The sequence below is a fragment of the Calidris pugnax genome, unplaced genomic scaffold (assembly GCF_001431845.1).
Source record: "Calidris pugnax isolate Ruff unplaced genomic scaffold, ASM143184v1 scaffold183, whole genome shotgun sequence".
NCBI lineage: Eukaryota > Metazoa > Chordata > Aves > Charadriiformes > Scolopacidae > Calidris > Calidris pugnax.
Genome location: NW_015090930.1, coordinates 656,327 through 669,815, shown reverse-complemented (window position 1 = coordinate 669,815; position 13,489 = coordinate 656,327). Strand labels below are relative to the sequence as shown.

General features: G+C 37.7%; 1 protein-coding gene across 9 annotated transcripts in view; it reads left to right on the top strand.

The window, feature by feature from the left end:
- The window catches only part of ANO5 (anoctamin 5), a 59,880-nt gene that overhangs the window by 7,877 nt on the left and 38,514 nt on the right, over positions 1-13,489 (top strand). For 6 of the 9 annotated variants that reach the window (XM_014951621.1, XM_014951623.1, XM_014951625.1 and 3 more), the window contains exons 2-4: positions 3,503-3,547; positions 6,081-6,151; positions 12,704-12,751. In XM_014951621.1, the coding sequence (XP_014807107.1) occupies positions 3,503-3,547; positions 6,081-6,151; positions 12,704-12,751 (164 nt within the window). The remainder of the gene's footprint in view (positions 1-3,502; positions 3,548-6,080; positions 6,152-12,703; positions 12,752-13,489) is intronic. The other 3 variants (XM_014951622.1, XM_014951626.1, XM_014951627.1) reach the window with 3 other exon arrangements.

The following is a 13,489-nucleotide window of genomic DNA, read 5'->3' as shown; positions in this document are numbered from 1 at the left end:
TGCTGAGGTTTATTTGCCATTCAGTTCCCCTTTACTTAACATGCACCTAAATACTACACAAAATATCTGATTTTTATCCAGCTCTCACCGGTCTGGGCCTTCTTTCTTTTTAATTACATTTAAACCTATTAATCATTTTTTGTCTGTCATTCTGCAAAGTGATAATACCTAAAAAGTGTAAGTGCTAACTTCAGTGCTCACAGTGTGCTTTAGGTCTTGTCTATGCTGGTATGTACAACACAGTAATGGTTATTGCCTTAACCACATTAAAATGCCATTCCGGTTCTGTATTACAACACTATGCTTGTGGCTTTTTGCTAAAAACAGATTTACACAACTTTGTTTTTTTTTTTTCCTTTTTTTAAACCTGGAGCCTTTTAATCAAACAGGGTGTTTTATGGTTCTTTAAAACGATGGCAGCTCAGGGTAAACCTCCATTCTGATTTAAAATACCCTTGTGCTGTATTAGAGATTAGGACTGAGGACTTCATGTCTTTTCCAAATGCTAAATGAGATCTTATTGTTAGGAACAGATTTCTCTTCTGTATATTTCTGGCTATATAAAATACTGTTGCTTTTTCTTTTACTTTCTGTGTGTTGATAAATACCTTTTCTCTAGAATTGGTTATTTAATAATAAAACACATTCTGAAAATTAATATGTCCATGAAGCAGACTATACTTGAATGTAATTTTTTTTCTTTTTTTTTTTTTTTAAGGGAGTCATAACATTCTTTTAAAATGTTCCCAATAAATTTTCTTGGATTTACTGAGAATTTAATGTTTTCATTTTCAGGAATAGTTTTAAATTTTTAGGAGCTGCGCTGAATGTGCATAAACCACCACTTCAAGTGTAATTTTGAGGTGGAATTTTTGGTTCAGCAGTGCAGTTATTACTCTTCAGATGATGCCAGATGAAGTAATAAACTTATTTTACTTGCTCAGGAGCCAGCATACTAGGTGGCTCCTCAGTTCCCCTTGGCAACCCAGTCATCCAGCTCTGGGAGGATATGGCCAACATATGCATAAATTTAGTTATTAAGTCATTTTAAAGACATATTTTTCTTAGACATGGAAGAGCTTACAATACTCATCATGAAGCTTACTTGGAGGAGTGACCTTATTGTGGAGAGGTCTTTGTTCATTATGCATTTTTGTTAGTGACTCAGTGCTGAATCAGATTCCTTATTAAAGATGGAAATTGGTCAGAGTAGATCCCACTGCAGCAGGGATCTCACAGGTATCTTTTGGGAGCAAAGGACACAGTACTGTAAACAGCACATTGATTTAGTGATAAATAATCATGTTCCAAATTGAATTCTCATTTCTGTCAGGCAGGCCAGGTTATTGAATAATGGCAGAGCTTTATTAACATGGTAACTTCAAGACATCTAGAAATAAAATCTAGGAATATTAGGAAGCTTTTTATAGTGCAAAGTAGCTACTTCATAGCGACTGCCATGTAAGTTTGGTTTTGTTTGTTTTCGTTTTACCTGGACTATCAAAAATTTGCTCGAGGGATATGTGTCCGTGTAAACTGATACGCGGAAGGCATCAGATACGTGTGGGACAGTATGACAAGTCTGAGAGTTATTTTTACCTGCTTGGTTTTGTTGACTAACAGGGATGCTGTTACTGTGTCTAAGAAAATCGTGGCAATAAACGGAAGCAGTATTTTGGAAACAGTACTGAAGTAATAGCGGTACCAGCAGTGATACTGTCTTACTGCTGCTAAACAATAAACAGTGTTTCAGCATCTGCATGAGAATCCTAGCTCTGACTTTGCCTTTGGAATAGCTCTGTCAGAGGTCTTAGGTGTGCTGGTCTTAAACAGCACTTGTCAAAATAAACAGAATTCATTTTGAGCTGCTTGTTTTGATGCAGCTGACTTTAATTTTTAATTTTATAAAGCCTCTATTACCATTCTAGTCGTCAAAGAGAGTTTTCCACTTTGTCATGCTGTGGTATAAGGGGTGAGTAGGCCATGCTGTGGTCTCCCATCCATTTATCTGATCTTAAGCATGTGATGGTCAGTTGTACTTGAACAGCTCATGTGGCAGTTCTGTAAGTTGCAGATACAGTAGTGTCTCTGTACCGCTGTGAGCATGTTGGCATCTGGACCACTAAAGGGTTTGTATCTTCCATCATGGAATGAATTGGAAGGTCTTGAAGGATAACTTTTTGATTCCTGAAATTTCCTGAAATTCCCTAATCATATTTAACCACTTCTTTTAACCATTAGGTCCAGATGTGAAATGAAATTCCTTTTATTTTTTCATAAAATGGCAGTTTTGCCATGTAGATCAAAGAAAGTAATGCAGCGTGAACCAAGCTAAGCTATTGTAGAATGACTAATCCTCTCATTACACAAGGAGCCACTTTTCATGCCAGTTACAGACAGCATAAGATTGCACTAATAAAAGTACCTTTTTTTGTGGGGTAAACGACTTACATTTGAAGAGGCGAAATCTGTCTTGATCATGTTCCCCAGTCTTCAGTTCTGAATGTTGATTTCTGTGAGCTGTTTTGGATTACTGCTGATCTGATCATCTGGATCTGTAATTGAAATAGAAAGGCTCTGTAATTCCTAGGGGTGGCGTACCGAAAGTTTATAAGTAGGTTGGTTGCCCTGTGGTACAGTGTAGTTTGGGACAGCATATGTTAATATTGCAAAATTATAGGCCACGTGAAGTTTACTTACTTCCAAGAATGTGCAAACTCCCAAGACATGTGTGTTTAAGGAGTTGCAAATAGCTGTGTGCAGAACTATAACATTACATTGGGAAAGAGGTATTTCTTTCAGATGGGATATGTGCATGCCCATAGAAGGCCACTGATTTGAATGACTACTAAAATTATGTGAATCTTAATTAAGATTTTAATGAATTGAGATTCATTAAAATGAAATGAAATTCATTAAAATGAAACAATTTTAATGGGCTTCGATAGTCATAGTGCGGTTCTGGGATTAATTTTGAACAAAAAATTCGCAAGGAGTGACTGTAATCTGTACAAACATATTTTGTATTGAAGGGCCACTTATAGTTAGTAGATGTCCTCATTCGTTCCTCTTGGTGTGCAGAAGTTTCCCGATCTCCTTATGTACACTAGAACATGTAGTGTCGAAGAACAAGGCCATTCCCTTAAATGTGGTGGTTTTATCAGAATATGATTGATTTACTCTCATCTTAAGATATGAAGTTGTAATTACTTGAAGAATTTTAATGGTGTTTTCTTGGCTAGCAGAAACTATTATAGTCCTTCCTGCTGCTGGCACAGGAAAAGAGCATCCTTGTTTGTATTGTGCCTTGACAAAAAAGATGAATGATGGTGTTTCAAGAGGAACCTGTTCCGTGCTTTTGTCTAAGCCTGCTTTCCAGGGCTTATTCTTTTATTGGATATAGTGGCCATATTGTAAAGGACAGAGGAGAATTATTAAATGGGTTCATGTTAAAAGTGGATTGTACTTCTGGTTCTTACTGAAGTGTTTTTTCCTTTTAAAGATGACATTGCGATTCTCACCAAGTTCAAGCCCTCACGGTCAGAAGGTATTGTACTAACCAGCGTTACGCCTTCGTCCCTTTTGTGTCTGTCTGCTGTCCTAATTTTTTTTCATTCTTCTGAGAGCCTCTTGGAAATCAGACTTCAGTTTATGAGTCATGGATATCACATATGAGCCAAGCTTTTTGCAACGGGATTTACAAGTCAATTTTTAGCTATCTGTGGGCAGCTCTCTTGGTTAAGAACTAACTGGTGTCTCCATTCCTGGTGCTTGTTGCAGTTCTGGGTTGTGGCTCTTTTATACCTTCCTACGTGACTTTGGCGTGCATTTCTTACACTGCTTGGTGTAAGAAATGTTTATGTGTTTTTCATCGAGTGGCCGTATTAAGTGTGTTGTACTTCTCAGTGAATACATGTTTTGCATTCTCTTTTTGCCTTCTTGTGTGCTGCACTAGGGTTATTTGGTTTTACTCCCCTGGATCAGAGATACCAAGAGGATTTCCATCCACAAGTTGCCTAACTAATCTGCTGTGATACTGGGAGAGTATTTAAAATGTAGAAATCTGAATTGTGCTTGTTCCTGAGGTTAAACTTTCACAACTCAGAAAGGAAATCCAGAAAAAACAACCACCAAGGCTGCTGTTGTAGGCCAGGGAAGTGGTTCGAGTCCTCTCAGCAGCACAGACAAATTGAATGTTACTGCTCCAGGGATGAGGTGCCAAGCTGCTCTTGCCACGGAGGGTTGCCAGATGTTTGGGCTTTCTGCTCCTGGGCTGGCTACCTTTGGCCAAAGCTGCAGCAGCCACCTGCTCCCCAGGGCCATGGGCAGCAGAGCCTGATGGTGAGGACCCCTTTCTTCTGGTGGTCTACTGGCCTGGGCAGCCCTGTATGAAACCTTCTGTTTAGGAATATTCTTGCAGAAGCAATTTTTCAAATAAATTAATCTGAGTATTGCGATAGTTGTTTTTTTGAGTCGAGATTCCTGTGTTCTTACTATAATATTCTCCCATTACGTGCCATTTGTTTCTCGTACATGTTGAACGCTTGTGCTGTGTTGGGGGTGAAGGGAATTCAGTTCTGTGCTGAAGCTGTTCCTGTAAACCTTTGCTGTGTTTGCTGGTCTCTCTTGCAGCATAGTCCTTGTACCTTTTTTAGTACATTTGGGTAGGCACAATGATCCCAACTTGTTTATTTCCATGCTAACTTTTTAGAGGTGACTTAACACTGGTGGTATCTCCCAACGTGTATCAGCGTATGCAGACCTCTTTCTGCAGGTGCATAAATAAAACAAGTGTTCAAATTATATCAACTAATGCAGATTTTGCAGGCATAGTTTGCTTTAGCAAAATGGCATGCAACAACTTGGAATGTCTTAGCATTCAGAAACCTCTTCATTATGTGTTCTATACTATTATATACTATTGCCCAGTTTCTCATCACATCGTACGTACAGTTATAAATTACAGAGACTATTTTCTGTAAGTGATCTTAAACACAGCTTGAGAGCATTTTGTTTCCTCTAGTGTTTTTCTTTCAATACTTTCTTGGCTGTTTGATGGAGAAAAGAAGTATGGTTAATCCTTTTTTTGGAAGAAAGAGGCAACTTTATTAGATGCCTGCTCTAAGTTGTGGTGAGCTGTTTTCAAAACTGCTTATGCCTTTACATTTGTGGTAGGTTTATTTAGATGCCTGATTTAGGAGACTGGTCTGTCTCTCTAATCAGCACAGATGGTTGTTTACAAAAACTTTTTTGAGCCAGGAGCCCTGCTTATGGGCTCCGAATTGCTCTTCGGAGACAATTGTTGACAGAGTAGGTTCAGAGCCACAAACCCAGCAAACTTCTCAGTATGATTTAGGGATCTAAAGATACTCAATGTGACTTTTCCCTAAAATGTTAACATTTAAGTAACAATGTCCTTGGTGGACTGACTATATTTACAGTCATATTCAAGTTCAGTGCTGGTCTTAAAATGATGGCAGGGATTTTTCTTGGTTTGGGTTTTTGTTGTGTTTGTTGTTTTTTTTTTTAACAACAAGAAGCTTGTTAATTTAATGATATTACTATTCCTGATCCTGCCATCATATCTCCATTATGTGGGAGATCTCTAATCCTGTGGTTATGCACCATTAATCCCTTGGCAACAAAAAGAATTAATTTAATTTCTAGCAAGCAACCCCAGAGATAATTGAACTGATAATTGAAGGTAATTCATAACTGAGGCAGCAAAGCTCCAGGTGTGAGACTTTCATAGACAGTCACCTATCAGACAGTTGAGACAAGAGGGAATTTTATCTCATCAAATATGTGATGATGACATTTTTGTTTGCCACATTTAAAAAGATATTTCTGTGACTTCAAGGTTACAACCAGGTAGAACCACAGGATACTTAACCTGTAAGAGTATATTGTATCTAACCCTTCAGAGAACCATTCTTGAAGATTTTACGTAGCTGAGTATTATTTTCCAGCTTTTGCTTGTTCGTAGTTCCATGCCTTCAAGGTTCACTTCATTTTCAGATATAATCACACTTTAAAATAAGGAATGCATTTATTTGAATCTTTCTTTCAATGTTCCTTAGGGGAAGAATGCAATGGACCTCTATGTGAAACTGTTTCAACCACAGGATCAGAAGCCCCAAGCAGCTCTGAGGTAAGGTACAATGCCAATGGCGTTAATGTACTAGTGGTAGGAAGAAAGAGGACTAGTTGCTGTGAAAAAGAGAATTAGTTTTAAAAATATTTCCTTTAGGTTATATCATACTTCCTTTCTTATCCATGTGAACGTTTTCTTCCTCTAGTGTTCTGAAGGAGCAAAACCACAGAAGTAATACTGCTACCCATTGAGTTTTATAAGAGATTTCTAGGTGTTAGTGCCACAACACGGTAGAGGCAGAAGACAGGGTGGGCCTAACAGTGTTTCCAATATCAATCTTGAAAAGAGAATCACAGGAGAGTGTTTTGGCAATTGGAAAAACATAATGCTTTTGCACAAACCCAACACTTTGTTTTATGCTGCATTTTATATTGCTGGCTTAATAGGGAAATCAATGCGCTCTTGATTTCCTGTGCTCTGGGAGCTTTCTGACGGTGCAGCAAGATTTATGAGAAAGCAGATAAAGATTCGAGTTACAAGGAAACCCCTTCCTTGCAATGTGTGCAGTATGAAAAGCATCATCATCTCTTCATTTTTTCACAGTACCTCATTTCTTAAGATGTACAGTACACAGTATCTTAAATAGACAGCAGTGTGTGGTTAAAATTCAGTTAAGAAACCGAGTTAAGAATAACATTGAAATTGTGCATTCTTAAAATTGGTATTTTATTTTAATTTCTATCGTCTGATTTCTTTGTTATGGTTATTATATGCTTAGAGGAAGATAGGAAGAATTTTATATAGGAAAAGAAATAGTTGCTCTGTCAAAGTAGAGTCTCATACTGGCCATGAGCCTCCATCAGAAGTGAAATCTGTTGAATTGAGTGCTGAAAAACCCTAGCTGTTCTGCAGAACATCTTAGGATTAAAACACATCCTCACCTATCTCTAAGAGGAAAATTTAGAGATGGCCCTGTGAAGACAGAACTTGGAAGTGCTTCCTAGATTACAGAGATCTTTATTTTGCTAGCATATGAAACCATGTCATCTAACTGTTTTCATAAATCTGCCAGTTCCATCTTAAAAATTGATAGTATGTTCACCCTGCTACGTTCTCTATCTATTGTAGGAGTTGTAATTTCTTTCTCCAGGAAAATTTTCAGTGAAGAGCCATATCAAATACTATGCTGAACCCTGGGCAGATATGATTTCAAATTATAGCATATGAGTCATCACACCATGATAAGTGTCAGAGTCTGGGGCTGATTCTGAGTTCCTTTTGAGTGACTCTGAGAAGATGGAGAGGACCTATTTCACCAAAGCCTGAAAGAATTCACTTCATGACTCAGGACACAGGAAAAGACAGGAAACATGGGAGAAAGGGTGCAACGCATGTGTCTTATGGAGAGACATGGGATTTGTAGAGATGTGGGATATGAACCTTGCTTGAAGGGTGAAAGATTCATGATGGGGTAGAAAAGGAGGCTTTGATTTTCAGCACTTTCTTGTCTGGGACATGGTCTCCTTATGAAACATGTATCTGGTTACCCTCTCAAAAAATCTCTCCTTGGTAACTTTATGCTGCCTTTTCTCTTATTTTGTACTACATAATTTTTTTTTTCTTCATGATTTGTTCTTAAATATCACAAAGTATTGTTATATTAGCCACATTAGTCCTTAGTTGACTTGATGACTCTGTGGTTTTTGTTCTGTTATTTTCCCCTCTCCCCTTAAGACGACACTGCTTATTTGGTCTTAGATACTGTGTTTCTCCAGATCAGCCAGTTATCTGGTGCTTGCTTACATTTAAGTTAGTATTTTTCTGGGCTTTGCGTTATCCCACTCTGTGTCTGCTAATACAGTTACATTTATCTGATTTTTGCTTTTTATGCAGTAGCCAGACATAAAGTTACACTTAATCTTCTTGCCCAGTTTCACACTCTTATCAGCCACGACAGGCTTAGTTCTTGATGATTAATGTCTTAGATATTCAGGTTAAGTCTCTCCTTACAGTTTTTCCAGGAGTTCATTCCAACAGTAAGACAGCCCTCTTTTTTTTTTTTTTTTTTTTTTTTTTTTTTTTTTTATATGAATAAATCTCTCTTCTTTTAGTTTTGTGCTCACCTGATAAACAGAAATTCAAAACGTCACCAGCTTCTTCATCAGTTTTTGAGAAAAAAATATTTACACCCCAGCTGAACGAAGCTGCTTTGCAGCCGAACCCTGGCAATTTTTTTTTTTTTTTTTTTTTTTTTTTTTTTCGTATAATGCTAATCCTCTATCTTCATGTGTTGTCACAACTTCAGTTTTCTTCTCTACAAGCTGGAAGAATTTCTTTTCCTTCAGTTCTTCACTAGGCTGCCTTTTGACATCCTTGATTCATTCCTGAAAGAATTGAGCAGGGTCATCTATCCCAGCATGAAAGACAATCCATGGTTTCTCCACTTTTAACCAAGACCCTTTTGAGCTCAGGTCTTGTTCTTGTTTTGACAGATAGCACATCACTCTGTTTTATAATTTTACTCTGGTAATAGGTTGGTAATTTTCCTGTTACTTAACGATGTACTTAACTTTGTTCCTGCAATGGGAAAATATGAACACTTTGAAGTCTTAAAACAATTTAAGTCAGGTAATTTAAAAACGGAAATAGAATTCATTCATAAAAAGACCATTGGGAAAGAGTTAAATGAGTTTACATTCAGGTCACGATTTCATTATGTTTGGGTTGTCTTTTCTTTTGGAAGAGAAGAAATGTAACATACAATAACAGTATGCTTCTGCTCAGCAGTGGGGAGAAAAAGCTATAGCCTTATGGTTGATTTACCAACAGAGGAGGACAGAAAAAGAAGTCTATATTAAAATATGGAGAGCAGAAAACATTACCTATCCGTAATTCAATGGCTTTTTTTTCCTTTTGTAATCTATAAGGGAATATGTGATTTGTACATAAAGAATGATGCAAGTAAAACAAAAATGAAGGTGAAAAGTAGCCTGGAGTGAAGCCTGCCAACATATATACAAAAGTCGGATGAAGTCCAGGACTCAAAAAGCAATTGCATCTCTAATCGACAGTGCATTTGGTCCTTCCCTATGATTTTGCATTTTTGCTCGAATCCACTGCTTCCTTCTTACTTTTATCCTGTTGTTTTTTTATTTGCTTCCTCTTGAGTCTCCTTATTTTTTTGCTTTTTAATCTCCCACAGAGGCAAAAGAAACAGGATCGCTTGGAATTCAACAGCTTTTCCTATTAGAAGCCTTCTAGCGTGCATCGTTTCTAGATGCTTTGTCATGCAGGGAGGCAACAAGATGCTTTCAGCAAAGAGCAGACTGGAGAGGAAAAAAAAATAAGCATATCATAGGCATGTTTTCCAATAGGTGCTGCAGTGGGAACTGCTTCAAATTATGTTGTTGTTAAAGCAATAATTCACAGACAGCTGCTTCCGTTAGGGATAAGCAACTGTCCTAATTGAGTCTCTGGGTATAATCTATCTGAATCAGTCTTTATGGAGTTCTTGTTCCAAGAAATACATAAATGCCTCTAAAAGTCCTTTCAAACAAATTGGAAGATGAATGAAATTAAACCTGAGAGTCCCTCTTTTCCTCTGTGCTTTATATTTATGCAAAGTGAGAGCTAGAAATATACATAATGGCACAATTCTGTTTTGATGGCACGGTACATCTCTGTGCCCTGATTAGCCTAAGTTGTTCAAGTTGCAGATTAAATGAGGATGAGACCCACTGACAAAATAGAGTTCATATTCTTAAGAGGGAAGAAGGTCAGATAAATAATTCATGATTGGGAGAAAGGTTACAAAAAATAGAATTGATATTAAATTTCCTGATAGTACAATTTTAGGACTTTGAAGTGGGATAATTGTAAAATTAGTACAGATTTTTTGGAAGATTAAATCACTAACTAGTTTGTCATTTATTGATGTCTGTACGAGGTGTATACTGAGGACTGTTTGTCTGCTATTCCAATTAAGTAGTACAGAGTCACTTAAAATGTTTACTTTGCATGTAAGTGACCCTGGGTTTCTCACCCTCATAAAAGGCAGGTGGTTGCACTGCTCCCTGAGTAAATCTGCAGGACTCTGCCCTGTTCTAGCTCTGGGAAGGCAGGAATTAACTTTGCACACTTATATATGAAATTTTCACCTTTCCTGTTAATTTCACACCAATGAAATGCTCACTAAAAAGTCCTATTAATCAGGATTTTTTCCATGTTGTAATTTGATCGTGAGAAAAACTGAGAACAGTCTTTACTTAAAACAGGTTAGCAGAAGTGAATTGGCAGAGTTCCATCAAATGTATTAAAGCAACGCTTTTTACCAAAATTAGGGGTATGACACATAGATTTTTTTTTTTTTTGGAAAGTAGCAGGTGTTGCAGGTATTCCAAATAAATTGTTTGTTTGGTTTTTTTTCTTCTGAAGAAGCACCATCACAATGTACATTACTTTTCGTGCTTGTTCACTTTTTCAGTTCAGACCAGTGGGTTTCAAGTAGAGAGAAATGAAATACCATTATTAGTATTGTGAAGACAGACCAAATCGGTTCCAAAATCTAGAAGCAAATACAAAAAGGCTTCTTTGAAGTTTAACTACAAAACACAATCTGAGAAATATTTTGGAGAGAGAGAGCGAGCACGCGAGAGCAAGCATTAAAGATTTACGAGAGTGGATTTCGGCAGTATGAAGGACCAGCCCAACACTGCTGCCACCACTGCCAACCTTCTGTAGTCTTGGTTTTCATCACAACAAAGTTGGACTATTTGAGTGTTTCTGAAAGCACTGGTCGGTTCTTGTTTGTGGGGTCACGCGTTATCAAGATTGGAGCACCTTTGTGCTGTACGTAGATTTTGGCATATAATGAAAAAGTGGTGTCTCTCCATGAGAGTTCTCACATTTTTAACGTGCAGGAAGAGGTGTGGGAGGGGGGCCAGCTTGGAGGTGGGGGGAGCCTGCAATGGAGAGGTCAGGAGCCACAGAGCAGTGAGGAAAAGCAAGGCTGCGCTTTCATTGATGTCAAATTTGTACAGTACCTTAAATGGCAGATAATTTCAGTGTGTAAGTGGAGAAAAACTTGCCCCTTAAGCGCCTCAGCCCTTAGCTCTCTACAGATAGTGCAGGTTTTTCCAGCAGCACCAGTGACGTGAGGATTAGACTTCTAAAGCCAGTTCAGACTATCTTAGGGTAAGAGCACAGGGCAGCTATTTATATTTGCACAGTTTGTGGATTCCTTGCCAAGAACCGGATCGATCTTTGTTTATTTGACTGAATTCTGAAAAAGGTGTTTTTATCTTATCCAGATAAGAAATACTCAGAGATGGCATCGTTAAGAAAGAATGTGAAGAAGTGTGTATGTGATGTAACGCAATGTAAACAGGAACAAAAATAGCATGTTTGTTTCAGAGAATTACAGGAATGGGCCTGTGTGGTTTCTCTCAAATAAAACGGTAATAAAAGTGAAAAATATTCATTTCTAATTTCAAAAATCATAGACAGTAGTTTATGAAAATTGAATTTTGGGACATACACTTTTTAAAACTCTAAACCAACAGATGATGATACAATCATGAAATGAAGTTAGCATTCTGCTTCTGTGTAAAGTTAATTTAATTCCATAGAGAACTGTCATTTTCCTAATGCGCTCACCCTGTTTGGTTGCACTATTTTAACTTGTGTTTTGCTTTCAGTTGCAAAACAACAGAACAGTGGGAGAAATACTTGACTAACAGAATTAGATATTGAGAAACAGCTTAGGTATTGCAAACCGTTCTTCATTCCAGTAGCAAACCCTGATCTCAAAATCCTTTTCTCGTCCAAGCCCATGGATGTGTCTCTGGAGGATAACTGGGCCCTGCAGGGTCCTCTGCTGTTGGTGTTCCCGTCACCCCTGTGTAGGGTCAGGCTGGAAGATGTTGCAGCTACCTCTAGGTCCATATACAGGAAAATAATGAGCACCCAGATCTTGTGCAATTAAAATCAGGGCAGAGCCTCACCAGGCATGGATCAGAACTGGAAGCTGGGAAGCCCTCACTAGTCTCATTAGGCGTGACAACTGCAATTACTGATACCAATTTGCCTTGTCTACACTATGAGATTAATGATTTATGTCCTGGCATTTGTGTTCCTTCAGTTCACATGGTGTAATTTCAGCTTGTCTTGAAAAAATAGCTAAGTGAGGGATGTCACGTTTGTTCTGAACGCAGGTGCAGCCTTCTATGCTATGTACATTTTCTCTCTTTGCTATTAAAATAATAACAAGTACTGTTAAAAGTTGTTCTTTATCAGCTTGTAAACAGAGATCTGTGCCAGGTTGTTTAGTCTTTATTATGGAAATGCTGAGGAATACTGTGTAGTTTTTATTAAGAGTTATTAATATCCAAAAATCAATATGGGCCATGTTAAAGTCGGTGGTGTAGGCTAGAGACCCGGCTCATCTGAGGAAGTAGAGGTTTGACTGAAAATCCAGTTGTCCCTCAGCATAGCTTGTCAGCAGCTTACAACCAGAAGCTGCCCTGTTTCTTCTGAAATAGCCTTTTATTTTCAAGCATCCTTTGCATCATCGCTAACAACATTATGTTTTTCCCGTGATGCCACTGGCAGGGCCTAAACAGCACTGAGACTACTTTACTCATCCCCGAACATCAAGTGGTAAGCAGTAAGCAATATTCATGCTGCCTTGCATGAATTTGTGTGGCGTCTTCTATTACCGTATGCCAAAACGTCCCTCACCAGAAAAATTTTCCAGTTTCAAGGAAGCCATCCTTCCAAGAAGAATTGTCTTGCTAGTGCGTAAATACGAATGTGGTTTTTGAGTTTATTCCTAGTGATGGCTTAAACAATAAATTCAAGCAAATCAAAAGGATAAGAGACAAAATTGAACGGTTAAGTCTTGGTGGAGTAAACTGGAAAGTTTGCTTTTTTATCATTGTTTTGGTTTGATGGGATATAGGGTATATTCTGACTGTGGTGTTATTAACAAATGTGGGATTCCTTTTTATCATAATACTCTGGTGGGCTCTCTGAGTCAGCATGGTACTTTAAAATGTTTTAAAGAGCAAGAAACAAACACTGACACTTTGAAATGTGTTGCCTTTTTTTTCTTATTGTAGTAAATAATAAGGAAAGGCTCAAAATATCCTCTTACTGAAATTCACAGACAAGATAATTGTATTAATTACCAAATACGTCAGAAAACCATTATTCTTTTATGGAGAAAAAAAATTACACAACTCATTTAAGATAATTGAAGAAGTACATGCTGAGGTGTATTAAAACTGTCTGCTTGCTTACATGGGGCTCTGGTGTCTTACATTAACACATATGCTCTCAGCATATTTTTTTATTTTCCTTTGTTCTGTTCTTGTTTAATGTGTTCTTTTATGCAGA